The 13,638-nt window shown below is 41.0% G+C and overlaps 2 protein-coding genes across 2 annotated transcripts in view; both read left to right on the forward strand.

The window, feature by feature from the left end:
• The first annotated feature begins 2,528 nt into the window (after positions 1–2,528).
• On the forward strand, positions 2,529–8,197 carry rsph3 (radial spoke head 3). The gene is made up of 8 exons (XM_026142644.2): positions 2,529–2,740; positions 3,939–4,020; positions 4,097–4,238; positions 4,335–4,480; positions 5,492–5,695; positions 6,961–7,123; positions 7,264–7,350; positions 8,068–8,197. The coding sequence occupies exons 1-8, from the start codon at positions 2,631–2,633 to the stop codon at positions 8,145–8,147; spliced, it is 1,014 nt and encodes a 337-aa protein (XP_025998429.1). The 5' UTR covers positions 2,529–2,630; the 3' UTR covers positions 8,148–8,197.
• A 4,955-nt stretch (positions 8,198–13,152) lies between these two features.
• ezrb (ezrin b) overlaps positions 13,153–13,638 on the forward strand; it is a 30,205-nt gene continuing 29,719 nt past the window's right edge. Inside the window, exon 1 of the mRNA XM_026142795.2 lies at positions 13,153–13,284. The gene's annotated coding sequence lies outside the window, so the exon portion shown is untranslated. The remainder of the gene's footprint in view (positions 13,285–13,638) is intronic.

Consider the following 13,638-nt stretch of genomic DNA (forward strand, 5'->3'; position numbering starts at 1 on the left):
GCAAAGTTTGCCCTTTAATAATGTGTAATGATTTTAATGATTTGTGGCAGCTGAGGCATAAACAATACACTGTGGTGTAATGTTAACAACAGATTACCCCCCCCCCCCCCCACCCTCACGTCCTCACCTGAATAGACATCAAGGTTCATTATTCACCCTTTTTTAGAAAACACATGATGCAGTTCCAGCAGGGGGGTTGCACTTGCAGCAATTAGACGAATTAGACAAGAAACCTTTTTTTGGATATTTAAACATTTTGCCTGTTATGTAACGATATCGACAGACAAAGGCATAATTAAATCATCGATACGGAAACGAAGAAAAGTGCCACTTCTCACCACAGAACGCTCACCTTTGTCCTCCCTCCACACAGAGTCTGGTGTCAGTTCCTGTGCCCTATTTTTCTCTGACATGTTCAGACTTTTTCTTTTTTATAAAGCTCTGAAAACTCTGTGGTTGAGCATCATCTTGAGCTGAGTTTCTGCTTTTTACTAAGACACTCATGTGGGCCAGGATGAAGTGTTAGCTGTGGGTAAAAACAAATCTGTTTTCAAGTGTACTGCTTTCTTTTTCTTGCTTGTTTTGTTTCTTTATAGGCTGCAATAGTGTGAAGAAGCACCACATTTGCACCACTGCTCACATCTGAAGTCAGACACTGAAACTCTGTTTATGTTTACTGTCAATTCTAGCTTTTAGAGAAAGTCTTACCTCGTATAGTGCTAAGAGATGTCTTTATATGCAAAAAATACAAAAAGATGCAGGATGACACCGTCACCTTTTGGCTTTCTTTTCTGTGCAGGAAGTCGTTCTTGCATCAAGAGGTTATTCTCAGAATTTCTGATGTGTTGTAAGAGTCTAGCAGGTGCTTACAATACTGGGTTTGTTTTTGACATTAATAGACTGTTTATGGGCTGAAAAGCTGTTTCTGCGTGTCTGTTTGTCTGAAACTGGCAGTTCAGTCTTGACTTTGAGATGGAGGCTTTGATCACAGCAAGAATTGAAACCTTAAAGAAAAATCGTTACAGTAGAAGCATTTTTAATGGCAAAAAGATAACAATCCACTTCTCTTTAGTCTCAGGAATTTAGTTGAGGAATGATTTAATTTAGCTCAGTTTTGAGACAAAGTACAATCATCATAGGAATAAAAGCAGTTTGATAAAGACATGAAGATGTACAGTTACTTATATACACAGCTAAAAAAATAAATAAATAATGGATCATTGAGCTGGTCAGTTAAGTCGCAGAGGGGGGGTTTTAATCAGGTTCAGCTGCTTCGGTGTTCATGAAATTAACAGTAGAGGCATCGATGAGACAATACCTGAAACAGGAACAGTTTTGCAGGTGGAGGTCACAGGTTTTTTTCCCCTTCTTCATCTTTTCTCATCATTTTTTTTATTAGTTTTGCATTTTTCTAAAGGTTAGTTTTGCATTGTCACTGCTGGCAGCATGAGGCGATATCTGGACCCTACAGATGGTGCACAGCATAGTTCAAATCATCAATACGTGCCATTGCCAGAAGGCTTGCTGTGTCTCTCAGCACAGTCTCAAGAGCATGGAAGAGATTCCAGGAGACAGGCAGTTACTCTAGGAGAGCTGTACAGGGGTGTAGAAAGTCCTTAACCCATCAGGACCGGTATTTGCTCCTTTGTGCAAGGAGGAACAGGATGAGAGAGCTACAATGCCAGAGCTACGAAGTGACCTCTAGCAGGCAACTGGTGGCTTGAATGTCTCTGACGAAACAATCAGAAACAGATTTCACGATTGTGACTTAAGGGGCTGACATCTTGTAGTGACCCCTGTGCTCACTGCCCTGCACTGTGGTGCCACACTGGGAGTAGCTTTAGAATACTAGAAACAATACTAGAAACTGTGCTTTTCACAGATGAGAGCAGACTCGCCCTGGAGAATGTTGTGCTGCCAGAAACATCTTTCAGTGTGACAGATTTGGTGGTGGGTCGGTGCTGGTCTGGGGAGGCACATCCATAGAGGGATGCACAAACGTCTACAAGCAGGTAATGGCACCCTGACTCTCCATTAGGTATCAGGATGAAGTCCTTTGACCCATTTTTCTTTTCATTTTTATGAGCTGTATACTTGGCACTAACAAACAGCTGACTTTATGTTTTACTTGTGATTTTCACAAGACCTTCACTTACAACACATGCTCAGCTGAAACCTATACAAGTGACAGACGATATACAAAGACATACACTTTCAACTTATTAGACCACATGACCATGTGGCATGAAACTGATCTTAAAGCTGGCAAAAAAGGTTAAAGTTCAAACACATCCCATCACATGTCTTGAAGACATGAAAAAAAAAATCTTACATCATGGCTACAGTTTAATCCAAAAAAGTCTAATTCTAAACAGAATTTGTCGTTTATGTCAGAGGGCTAATTTTAAAAGCCGACTCTTTTGGTTTTATTACATTCTGTATTATTAGAAAGCGAAAACCAAAAAAAGAAAAAAGAAAAAAAGAAGTGACTCAATGGACCTTATATGGTACACTTCCTGGAGACGGTTGCTACAACAGTTTGTATCCTCTTGGTTACCGTTTGTTGTCAGGCCTAAACGCTGACATTAACAAGCTAACAGTTAGCTAGAGTATCTGGGGTTTTCTGAAAGATGGCTTTTGCTTCACACAGTCACAGAGATCCAAGCGGAACATACACCTTCTCCAGCCGCCCCAGAGCTGTCGAGAACCGCTCAAAGTACAGCGAGACGTCGACTGAAGAGTACGGTGCCGTTGTTCATGGTGTCTTAGATGCGAGCTTATAAGTGGCTAACTGTACCTGAAATATAGCATATTGGCTGTGGAAATAAAATCCACTACAGCGGCTTTACTGACTGTAAGAAAAAGTAGCTGAAGTTTATATTTCATTTACAAGTAATAAAAATCCGAGAGCTAAAGCATCCTGTTACTTGAATAATTGAGTAAATCAGATAGTTGTGGTCAGAAGTTTAAATACACTCGTCATGGGCACGAATGGCACTATAATTTTGGGATTTTAATGATTTCTTTGAACTGTTCTTTTTTCTATGTTGAAATGATTATACAGCATACTTCTTTAATGCCAATAATTAGGTGCAAAAGTATAAACACAGGCTCAAATCATACATGTATCTTTTGAGATTTAAATGTAGGTGCTGAAGGTACTACATTTTTAATAGGCCAAGACCTAATAAACAATCATGATTATGCACAACTGGTAGTTTCTTTTAACCAGCATAAAAATGATTGGAGCCATTTCTATACAACTCCAGATTTCTGGATCATCAGTTCAGACAACTGTTAGAATGTGTTACCACTTTTCCAGACCTAAACGGTTACCTCAGATGAGAAGAAATTGGTTAGGATGTTCACCAACAAGGTTCAAACCTAAGAACGCTGTACCAGCTGGCTAGTATGGTGGTGGTTGCATCAAGCTCTGGGGATGTTTTGCTGCCAGTTGCACGCTTTGTGCAGCATACAAGTAAAAATAATGAAGAAGGATTACCTCCAAATTTTTCAACTTCACTTCAAATCAAAAGCCACATGGCTGAAACTTGAACAATAATGCTGAACACAAATCAAACTGGTTTTGGATTAATGAAGCAGGCTAACATTGAGCTTCTCGAATGACCTTTCCAAAGCCCCGACCTCCTTGAAAATATGGCGACTACACTTAAAAGCCATGTGTGAACCTGGAAATCAAGGGATTTAAATGAATTCTACTAATTCTGACACTGAATTGAAGTGGTTGAAGGACATTTAATCAATTATAAAGGGAGGTATGTGCAAATATTTCAGAAAGATTTTCAGCCTTTGAATTCCCACAGACCTAATAGAGTCAAAGCAGTTGATGGTTGTTTAGAAGTGGTGAACATTTATAGGTGCTGGAAATAGTTGGAAACTTTTTGCATGCATTAAAATGAATTGTCGTCTTCCTGCAGGACAAAGCGTCATTATGGAAACATTATGTATGATCGCCGTGTTGTCAGAGGAAATACGTACGCCAAGCATATCCTACCAACTGTAAGTGTGAAACATTCATTTTCTGTTTTTTGTGCAGTGTAGGTTGTAGTTCTTTCCTTCTTTTCCCCACTGATAGACAGCTCAGCCAGACCCTGCAGAGATACGAAGACAACAGGCCAACAGGAGACGAGCCATCGCTCGAAAACAGGCCAGGGAGCAATTTAGACCCAACACTCCTGAAGCACTGGAGGGCAGAAAACACACTGATGTACAAACTGGTAAAATAATTCCCTGGACAACTTCGGCACATGTAAAATAATTATTTCTGACTCCAAAAACATGGAGTTTTTATAATGAGCTTGCTTAATTTTCAGAGCTCTACCTTGAAGAACTGAGCAATATTATTGCAACTATGGACATTGAGTGTCAGACTGACCCCTTCCTGGACAGACCAGCAACTCCACTCTTCATACCTGCCAAATCTGGCAAAGATGTCGAAACACAGATAGAAGAGGGAGAGGTAAGTAGTCCCAGTGGAAGGTTTGTTTAATAGCATTAACATAGTTCTAATAAAAAAAGGTTAGACCTGTTTGTTGCCTTCTGTTTTTCTGGAGGAGCCAATAACCCAGACCTAGACTTCTCTTTATAAGGCTGCCAATCACTTTGGCTCGGAGACTAAAGTACAGAATTTACTATACATTCAGGCATGTTTTGAGGCAAAACCTTTTTTCAAATTTAGTTGGCAGGGGACAAACATGCAGAAATGAGCTTGCTTTACAGGCGTTACTTCTTTTGGTTATTTTTGCTTTCTGTGTTTTAACAATTCTCTAGTTATTCTATATTTTGTTTTGGCTTTTTAACCATTTTGACCATATTTTAACGGGCCGATCGTGGCTCAAGAGTTGGGAGTTCGCCTTGTAATCGGAAGGTTGCCGGTTCGTGCCCCGGCTTGGACAGTCTCGGTCGTTGTGTCCTTGGGCAAGACACTTCATCTGTTGCCTACTGGTGGTGGTCAGAGGGCCCGGTGGCGCCAGTGTCCGGCAGCCTCGCCTCTGTCAGTGCGCCCCAGGGTGGCTGTGGCTACAATGTAGCTTGCCATCACATGTGTGTGTGAATGGGTGGATGACTGGTTGTGTAAAGCGCTTTGGGGTCCTTAGGGACTAGAAAAGCGCTATACAAATACAGGCCATTTTTTTAACCATATTAATTTGTAATTTGGGTTTCATTATTTTATTTTATTCACTGGTTGGAGGTCATTTAATATTATTTTTTTCTGGTTTATTTATTTTGAAGTTGATTTTTCTTTCTTATTCCATGTTGCTCTGTTTTATTATCAGCTTGTCAGTAATCAAGACTCAAGTGTTGGTCTTTGCCTTTAATTCTGTTGCCTGTGAATTGCCCAACTTTGTGGAACTGAAAAAGAAAAGTGCTGCTAATTTATTTTGACTTTGTAAGGTAGTAATGAAAACAAGTTTTTAAATATTGTAAAATTCACAGTAAAACACCACTTTTTTATACTCGCCCTATGCAGCTGTTTGACTTTGACATTGAGGTGCAGCCAGTGTTGGAGGTCTTGGTGGGTAAGACAATCGAACAGTCTCTGCTGGAGGTGATGGAGGAGGAGGAGCTTGCCTGTCTGAAGGCCCAGCAAAGAGCCTTCGAGGAGCTTCGAAATAATGAGCTGGCAGAGGTGCAGCGGCTCCAGGAGATGGAGAGACGACACAACGAGGAGAAGGTATTCAAGTTCTAGAAACGGTCTCTTTATCCAAACATGTCTGTCTGCAGCCTGTAAACCCTAAACATGCAACTGGACTTATGCTAACCAGGTTTTAAGTTTTGAACTTAAAGTACCATTTTGTTATCTATTATAATTACACTCACTGGCCACTTTAATAGGTACCCCTGTTGCACTTCCCATTAATGCAAATATTAGCCAGTCACAGGCCAGCAACTCAATCCATCATCAGCTTGGGTTCTCTTTAAGTGCTCCAGCTTCCTCTTCACAGCCCAAAGACAAGCATTTAGTAGGGTTGGGTTAATTGGTGATTCTAAATTGACAATGAGTGTGAATGTTTGTCTGTCTCTTTGTGTTAGCCCTGTGACAAACTGGCAACCTGTCCAGGGTCTGCTTCCGCTACGACTACTGGACAGGCCCCAGCTCCCTCATAACCCTGAATTAGATAAGCTGAAGAAACTGCATCGTTGTTGGCAAAATTAACATTGGAACTGCCAGACTGCTCTGAGGTGATATGAAGGCAATTAAAAGAATCACTTGTTATGAACCTTAAAGCAGATGGACTACAGCAGCAGAAGAAAAGCACACCAGGTGCCACTCCTGTCAGCTAAGACCAGGAAACTGGCTACAATTGCCTGATCTGATCAATCTTGATTTCTGCTGTGAAATTTGGATGGTAGGGTCCAAATTTGGTGAAACATAGAAATTTCAATAGGGTCCATGTCAAGCTGGAGCCAAATCTCTGAGGAGTGTTTCCATCGCCTTGCTTAATCCATACAATGAAGAATCAAAACAGTTCTCAAGGCAAAAGTGGGTCCTGCCCCTTATTAGCGTGGTGTACCTAATAAAGTGGGAACAGTTTAGACATCTATTTCCTGTCAAGATTAGCTGTTGTAGATATGTGTGGTGATTCATCATCTTTTAAAAAAAAAAAAGAAGACACACAGGGAGCACAAATAATGTTGCCAGAGAAACAGTGTCATCAAACCAAGTCTGATATGGTAGTAATGTCACAGTGCTGATGAAGCAGATTAACTGTGTTTGAGTACTAAAATTCATATTTATGAGTCACTATGCATACTCCTGTAGTGAAGCTACATGAGTATGATCTCACTGACATTTTTTAGATATAATAGAGGTCATAGTGTTTGTGCACTGCTTACACCTGCTAGGTATGGTGGAGAATTTCAGGATTTCAGACATCATGAATGTGAGTTTTTTGGTGCCAGATTAAACAGATTAATCTGGGTTCTTTCCTCCCTCAGGAGCGTAGAATTGCACAGCAGAGGGAGGTGCTGAGGAAAGAAAAGGAGATTGCAGAGAAGATCGCCGCCCGGGCGTACACCCAGCAGTACTTGGCCGGTCTTCTACCCGCTGTCTTTACCTCACTAAGAAGGCACGGCTACTTTTACAACCCCGTGGAGAAAGGTCGGCCTACTTGACACACGAGGGTGCCGCTGCCCTCTGTTGCTAAAGCGTAATTTCCTTACATCTGTGTCTATTAATAGATGAAAAGGTAATTTTCTCAAACTTTGCGGATGAATCATATCTGTGGTTTTGATTTACAGATATCGAGACTAATTTCTTCCCATGGCTGATGGACGAGGTGAACAACAGGGTGGAAAGGAGATACACAGCAAGAGAGATTCTTGACAGTAAGAGACATTAGTTATTTTATTTCATTTTTTGATGACATCCCTTTTTTTGAGATTTTTTGGGTTGCAAACCTAAATTTGCTATATTTAACAAAAACTTCTGCATAGCTATGTTTAAGTATTTTTTTTTCCAGCTTATCATTTTCTGTAGTCCACTCATCATTGCTGTAGATTTTCTGTAATTATACTTTTATTTAGCATTAGTTTTTTTTTTATCACTTCAAAGTGCTTTATAAGTTCAAACCAACTCAAATAGAAAGCAGAGAAATGAAAAGAATGGGACGTGCCACTCAAATTGAAATCTATTTGAGGATTCTGTAACAGCACTGAGGGTGGAGGAAGTACACCTTGCAGGTGAAAAAAGGCTTTTTAAAAACTTTATTTTAGACCCAGGTCAGCAAGTTTTAAAGCCTTTAAACATTAGATTTGACTGGTGACCATGTGTGCAGTTTATAAATGACTGATGAAATTAGTCATTTATAATAATTGGGCAAATAATTGAGAGGAAATAGCAGTTTTAAAAAAAAAATTCTAAAAAACTTGGTTCAGGAGGGTAGAGGTCTGCATTTACTTCTTGTAAACTTTTCCCCAGCATGCATTGTGTGACTACCATCTAGTGGTGCATGATAAACATTACAGCTGTCACTGAAGTCAAACAGGACAGGGTGGGGTTGCACCTGTGTGACTGAAACATTTCCATGTTTTTGTCTGTTTCAGCTATGATCTACGATGTAACCCAGAAGAGACTTGAGCGCTTCAACGAGGAAGAGACACAGCCAGAAAAGTCTGATTCATAGAGAGATTTATACACAAGTATTTACCACAAATAAAAGTTTTTCTTCATGAACTGGTTTTTGTTTACGGCTCCAAACCCAGGCTACCAACAGGGAAGGTAATAACTGCCCTCAGGTGGACAAACTATGCCATGTCAACATTCATACTTTGGTTGAAGGGTGGCTCTTCTTAACTTTTTAAGTTAAGTGTCTTTCATTGGCTGTTCATAAATGACTGATATGATAGATCGGTAAATAGCTAATATCAAATGATATTAGACAGGAGGCCAAGGTGAAGGTGGCAGAGCTGGAATTGAAGATGTTAAGATTTACATCTGGAGTTGCATGAATGGGCAAGATTAGAAATCAGCATATCAAAGTGACAACTCATGTTGAGTGGTTTGGAGTCAAAGTAGAAAAGTGAGGCTGAGATGTTTTGGCCATATAGTAGTGGAGGAGGAACAGAGAAAGACCTCAGAGAAGATTCATGGATGTAGTGAAGGAGGACATGCAGAGGGTTGGTGTGACAGGATATGAGGAATAGGATGAGATAAAGGCAGATGAGCCTCTGGGGAGATGAACACTTAATATGCTCTCCTGGCTTCAGACTCTGAGTAGTAAAAGAACAAGGTCAGAATCAGAGGACTTGCTGGCTGACACCCCACCAAGCCAGAATGATATCGCTGCAGGTCAGATGAAAGCTGCACTAGTGCCGCAGCCGCGGACGACGGCACTTTTTGCGACGACGAGGACGAGAATGACACCATTTCTACCGATGACAACAGCCGCGTTAGCGAGCATGAGTGGCCAGAATGTTGGTCCCAAGCACAAGTCCGGTATTTCTCCACAAATTACAAGTGGCTGATCAGCAGAAATCAAAAGTTGGGTTGTAGTGTGTGTAGTCAAGTTTGTGCTCGCGTGGACATGCAGCAAGGGCAGAGAGTGTCGCAGGAGTGGAGTGGGTGCCTAATCTCGTCTTTTGGAAGGGACAAGGCTGCACAACAAAACTCACTACGAAAAAAAATAAAAGAGCACAGAGACTCAATTTATCACAAGAAAGCAGTTGAAATAAAAGAGAAGGCAACACAAAATACAATGCAAAAACACATTGAAGATATGAGAAAGGCTGACTACGCTTCAACTTGCAATGTGTTTAGAACAGCTTATAAGATTGGCGAGCATGGGCGTCCCTTTACAGACATGCCAATAGATGTCCAGTTGCAAGTCTTAAATGGTGTCAAGATGGGCAGAGTTTTGCACTCTAATAACTCATGTGCAAATATACTGGATCACATTGCAGCTGAAATGAAAAAGAAGGTAATCAATGACATAGTGATGAATGAAAGAAAATTGTGTGTGCTCATTGATGAATCCACTACAATAAGTGGAAAGTCTGTGCTTGTCGTGTGCCTGCGGTCAGCTATTTCCAGTGAAAATCCAGACACAATATTTTTTGAACTGATTGAGCTGCAGGGGACCACAGCAAAGGACATCACTGAAGCACTGTTAGGATGTCTTCATAATAATGGCTTTGACCCTCACTACCTACAGGAACATTTGTTGGCATTTGCTTGTGATGGAGCCTCAGTGATGCTTGGGAGGAAAGCAGGAGTTGCTGCGCAGCTTTGTTCCAAATTCCCTTACCTGTTTGTCTGGCATTGTTCCAATCACAGACTGGAACTGGCAGTTTGTGATGTTTTGAAGGAGGTAGGAGGAATCAACCACTTTAAAATATTCTTAGATCAGCTTTACTCCCTCTACCATGCATCACCAAAAAAACCAAAGGGAGTTAACCGAGAGTGCTCACAATGTTGGACAACGTCTCCTTGTGATAGGCTGTGTTTTATCAGTGCGTTGGGTTGCTTCAAGTGAGAGAACAGTGAAAGCAGTATGGGAGAACTACCAAGCTCTGCAGGTACACTTTACAAGTGCTGCTGCTGATACCAGCAGGGACTCAAGAGAGAGAGCAAAATACAAAGGACTCAATGATGTTCTCACTACTGTTTCTTTTGTGGTCAATCTTGGCATCATGTATGACGCTCTCACAGAACTCAGTGACCTCTCAAGAATGCTCCAGAGACGGGACATGACTTTGGATCAAGCCGACAGGCAGCTGGACCGACAAATCCGGGTGTTTGAGTCAATGGTATCCACACCTGGTCCCTACACACAAACTGCCATTGAAGCTGAAAAGGAGAAAATCTTCAGAAATGTATGCCTGCATGAAAATCAGAGGGTTAAAAAAATCAACCATGGCCAATTTTTCCATAGCCTGGCTGAAAATGTTAAGTGCAGGATGACTCCAACAACTTCCTCGCATGTCAGTAAAACCTCATCTGAAAAGACAGATAGTCACCTCCTCTCAGACATCAAGGTCCTCCAGTCTGACTCCTGGCCTGCATCTCTAGATATTCAATATGGGGATGCAGTGGTCAGACATTTATGTCAGAGATTCAGAGTTGGGGAGAGGGAAAGTGTCCTAGGATTTAGGGAGTATAAAGACCTTAAAGCTTCCAAGACACCAGCAGCCCTGAAGCCGCTTCTTACAGCTGTCCACACCATTGCAGTATCAACAAGTGAATGCGAGCGAGCTTTCAGCTCAATGAATGATACTTTGACAGATAAAAGAAACTCTCTCGACATCAAAAGGCTTTCAAATATGATTTTCCTGAAATGCAACGGACCACCCTTGGATCAGTTTAACGCACAAACATATGTGCAGACATGGCTGGCACTAGGGAGGAGAAGTGCAGCATCCACAAACTGCGAAGCCCAAAGTGAAAGGAAAGTGGAGCCCAAAACGTGCTGGAGCCTTTTCTAGGTAAAATGATTTGTACAGTATTTCTCATTTTTCATTTGGTGTACTGTGATTGTATTTTGCTGAATCTGCTTTTGTATATTTTTCAGGGGTAAAGAAATGAACCATCTTCAAGACTCAAGATTATATTCTACTGTTCTATGGTTATTATGTTTGGGTTGCTTCAAGTGAGAGAACAGTGAAAGTAGTATGGGAGAACTACCAAGCTCTGCAGGTACACTTTACAAGTGCTGCTGCTGATACCAGCAGGGACTCAAGAGAGAGAGCAAAATACAAATTATTTTATAATTTATTTTATATACATTTTGTGTAAAAAACAAAACAAAAAACTTTACAAGTGCTGCTGCTGATAGCAGCAGTGACTCAAGAGAGAGCAAAATACAAATTAGTTTATAATTTATTTTATGTACATTTTGTTAAAAAAAAATTTCAATACCTTTTTGCACATTTTATTTATGTTCAGTAGCTCTTTCTAGCTCAAGCAAATCCACAAACTAATAAAATTATTTATTATTTTGTATAAGGTTGTCTGTTGACTGTTGTATATAAAACCCATTCAATATAGTTGTTGTTACCTCAGGGGAGGCGAAAAAAAATAGAGTACCGGCACCTCTTTTGGGCCACTTAAAGCACTGACTATTCATTCACTCTCACATTCATACACTGGTGAAGGCAAGCTACAGTTAGCCACAGCTGCCCTGGGGCAGACTGACAGTTGGGCTCCAATGATTAGTAGTTCTGTGGGTCTTTTTTGCACTTATGAATTCGATGCAATAGTTGTCAATTATAGACCTATAAATAGAAACAACATGTTACAACCTCAAGATAATAGAATTATTAAAAAGCTGAAGTTCAGGTTTCCTCATTTTTCCCCCTTGAAGGCAAGCTTTTTCGTTCAGTTCTGCAGTACAATTGTTCATTTACTGCTTATCTGAATTAAGTTCCTGTGTGCTTCTGAGCTGTCAACATACCAATGAAAGAAAATCAGCCAAAATCTAATGTTCAAAGAGCAATCTTAAAAAGATTATCATCGGCAGAGCAGGCAGTGAAACAGGTTTTAAGGAACTCCAGATATTCAAGAAGAGCATTCAAAGTGCCTTCCTGTGTATTTATCCATTTGCATCTGGCATCCGACTGCAAACAGTTTATTCAGGTGCTCTAACAGGCAAATTCAAGAATGCTTTGCATTACTGTGACTGTTCGGCTCCATTATCCCAGCACCCAGAAAATGTATTTAAAGCAGCTGATAATTTCTCCTGCTTTAAAAACCAGCGAGGATTAATATGTTGGTACCAGCTTTGTTTCATGGGTTTCAGGCTAACCTCCAGGTGTTAGAGACACACCTATTTTCAGTAGACTTTGCTTAGAAAGCGGTTGTGATGACGATGATGGTGCTGGTGAAGCTGTAGTTGTTGAAAGCGAGGTAACAGCAGAAGCAGGGGCAGGCGGGACTGTCACCTCGCTCTTTGGTTTCGTATTATGGTGAGAAGTAGGTCTACCTCCGATATATACGGTCTATTTTAATCCCGTCCTCTCATTGGCCGGTTCACCTCTGACGCCAGCTCTCGGTACAGCACGCGCAGGGCGGATGACACGCGCTATTTCCCGTGTTAAAGTTTCAGCAGTGATGCAACTCCGCGCTCAGGACAGGTGACACCTGAGTCTTTGCGCTCTAAATTGAGGAAGTATTAAAAAAACAATATTAAAAGACAGTTGCCAAAGTGACAGCGCTCTTAACACGACAACTTACCGGAAAAATAAAAGTTTATGTTGCTTGTTGTGGTTATTGAATGTTATTACACGATTTTCGTATAATGCACTGAAAATTTGGGCTACATAGGAAATAACTGACTATCTTAAAAGTAGAAATACCTTAACATGTCTAACTGGGTGCTGTTATTTTAAGGTCATAAAAGAGAAGCACAGTTTAAAAATAAACCTTCAAATTAAATAATAATTAAATAACAAAAAGATTAAATAGCATAATTTCATCACACTAACTTTAAATAAGAGCCATTGCACACCATACTTATATTTATTTATTGTTATTATCCCACTTAACGTTGCAGCTGAGGGCCCTGTGACAAACCACCAAGATCCCCCACTATAGCAGGGAAAACACCCAAAATGCTCATCAAACATCAATGAAACTATTAATGGTTTTGTTGGGAAGTCCCTCAGAGTTCCCTTACGGGTCCCAGGGGCCCCGAGTGGTGACCCTGCTGCCCTGCAGCCTGCAAGGGCGGCACACAGGGATGTATGAGCGCCATATTGCGCCTGACTGGAGCAGCAGCGGGAGAGGGAGTGTGCGGACCCGCCGTGCAAACCACCGTCTCATCTCTGGTAAGACTTTATTCTTATTTCAACACCTCCGTCCTGCTGACCGACCCCGGCAGCAAAGCAAGATGGAAGAGCTGCAAAATAAGACTTTGTTTGGTTTTATTTATTTATTTTTGCGCTCTTTGTTTGTGTTGCACTATACAAAGCAGGCAAATCTCACAACAGGTGTCTTTGGGATTATAATGGGAATGTGGCTGAGGGCGGCGCAGATGAAGCTTCTGCACAAAGGGGAGCATTAAGACAGCGTGGGTTTAGGAGCCCGCTTTCTAAATCTTTTACCGTGTATTTTTATTAGGAAATCTTTTTAGTGGAAAAAGTGGAACGTGTCATAAAGTGGGCTTGAGTCGTTTCCCCGTC

This window comes from Astatotilapia calliptera, chromosome 15 (genome assembly GCF_964374335.1).
Source record: "Astatotilapia calliptera chromosome 15, fAstCal68.1, whole genome shotgun sequence".
Classification (NCBI taxonomy): Eukaryota; Metazoa; Chordata; class Actinopteri; order Cichliformes; family Cichlidae; genus Astatotilapia; species Astatotilapia calliptera.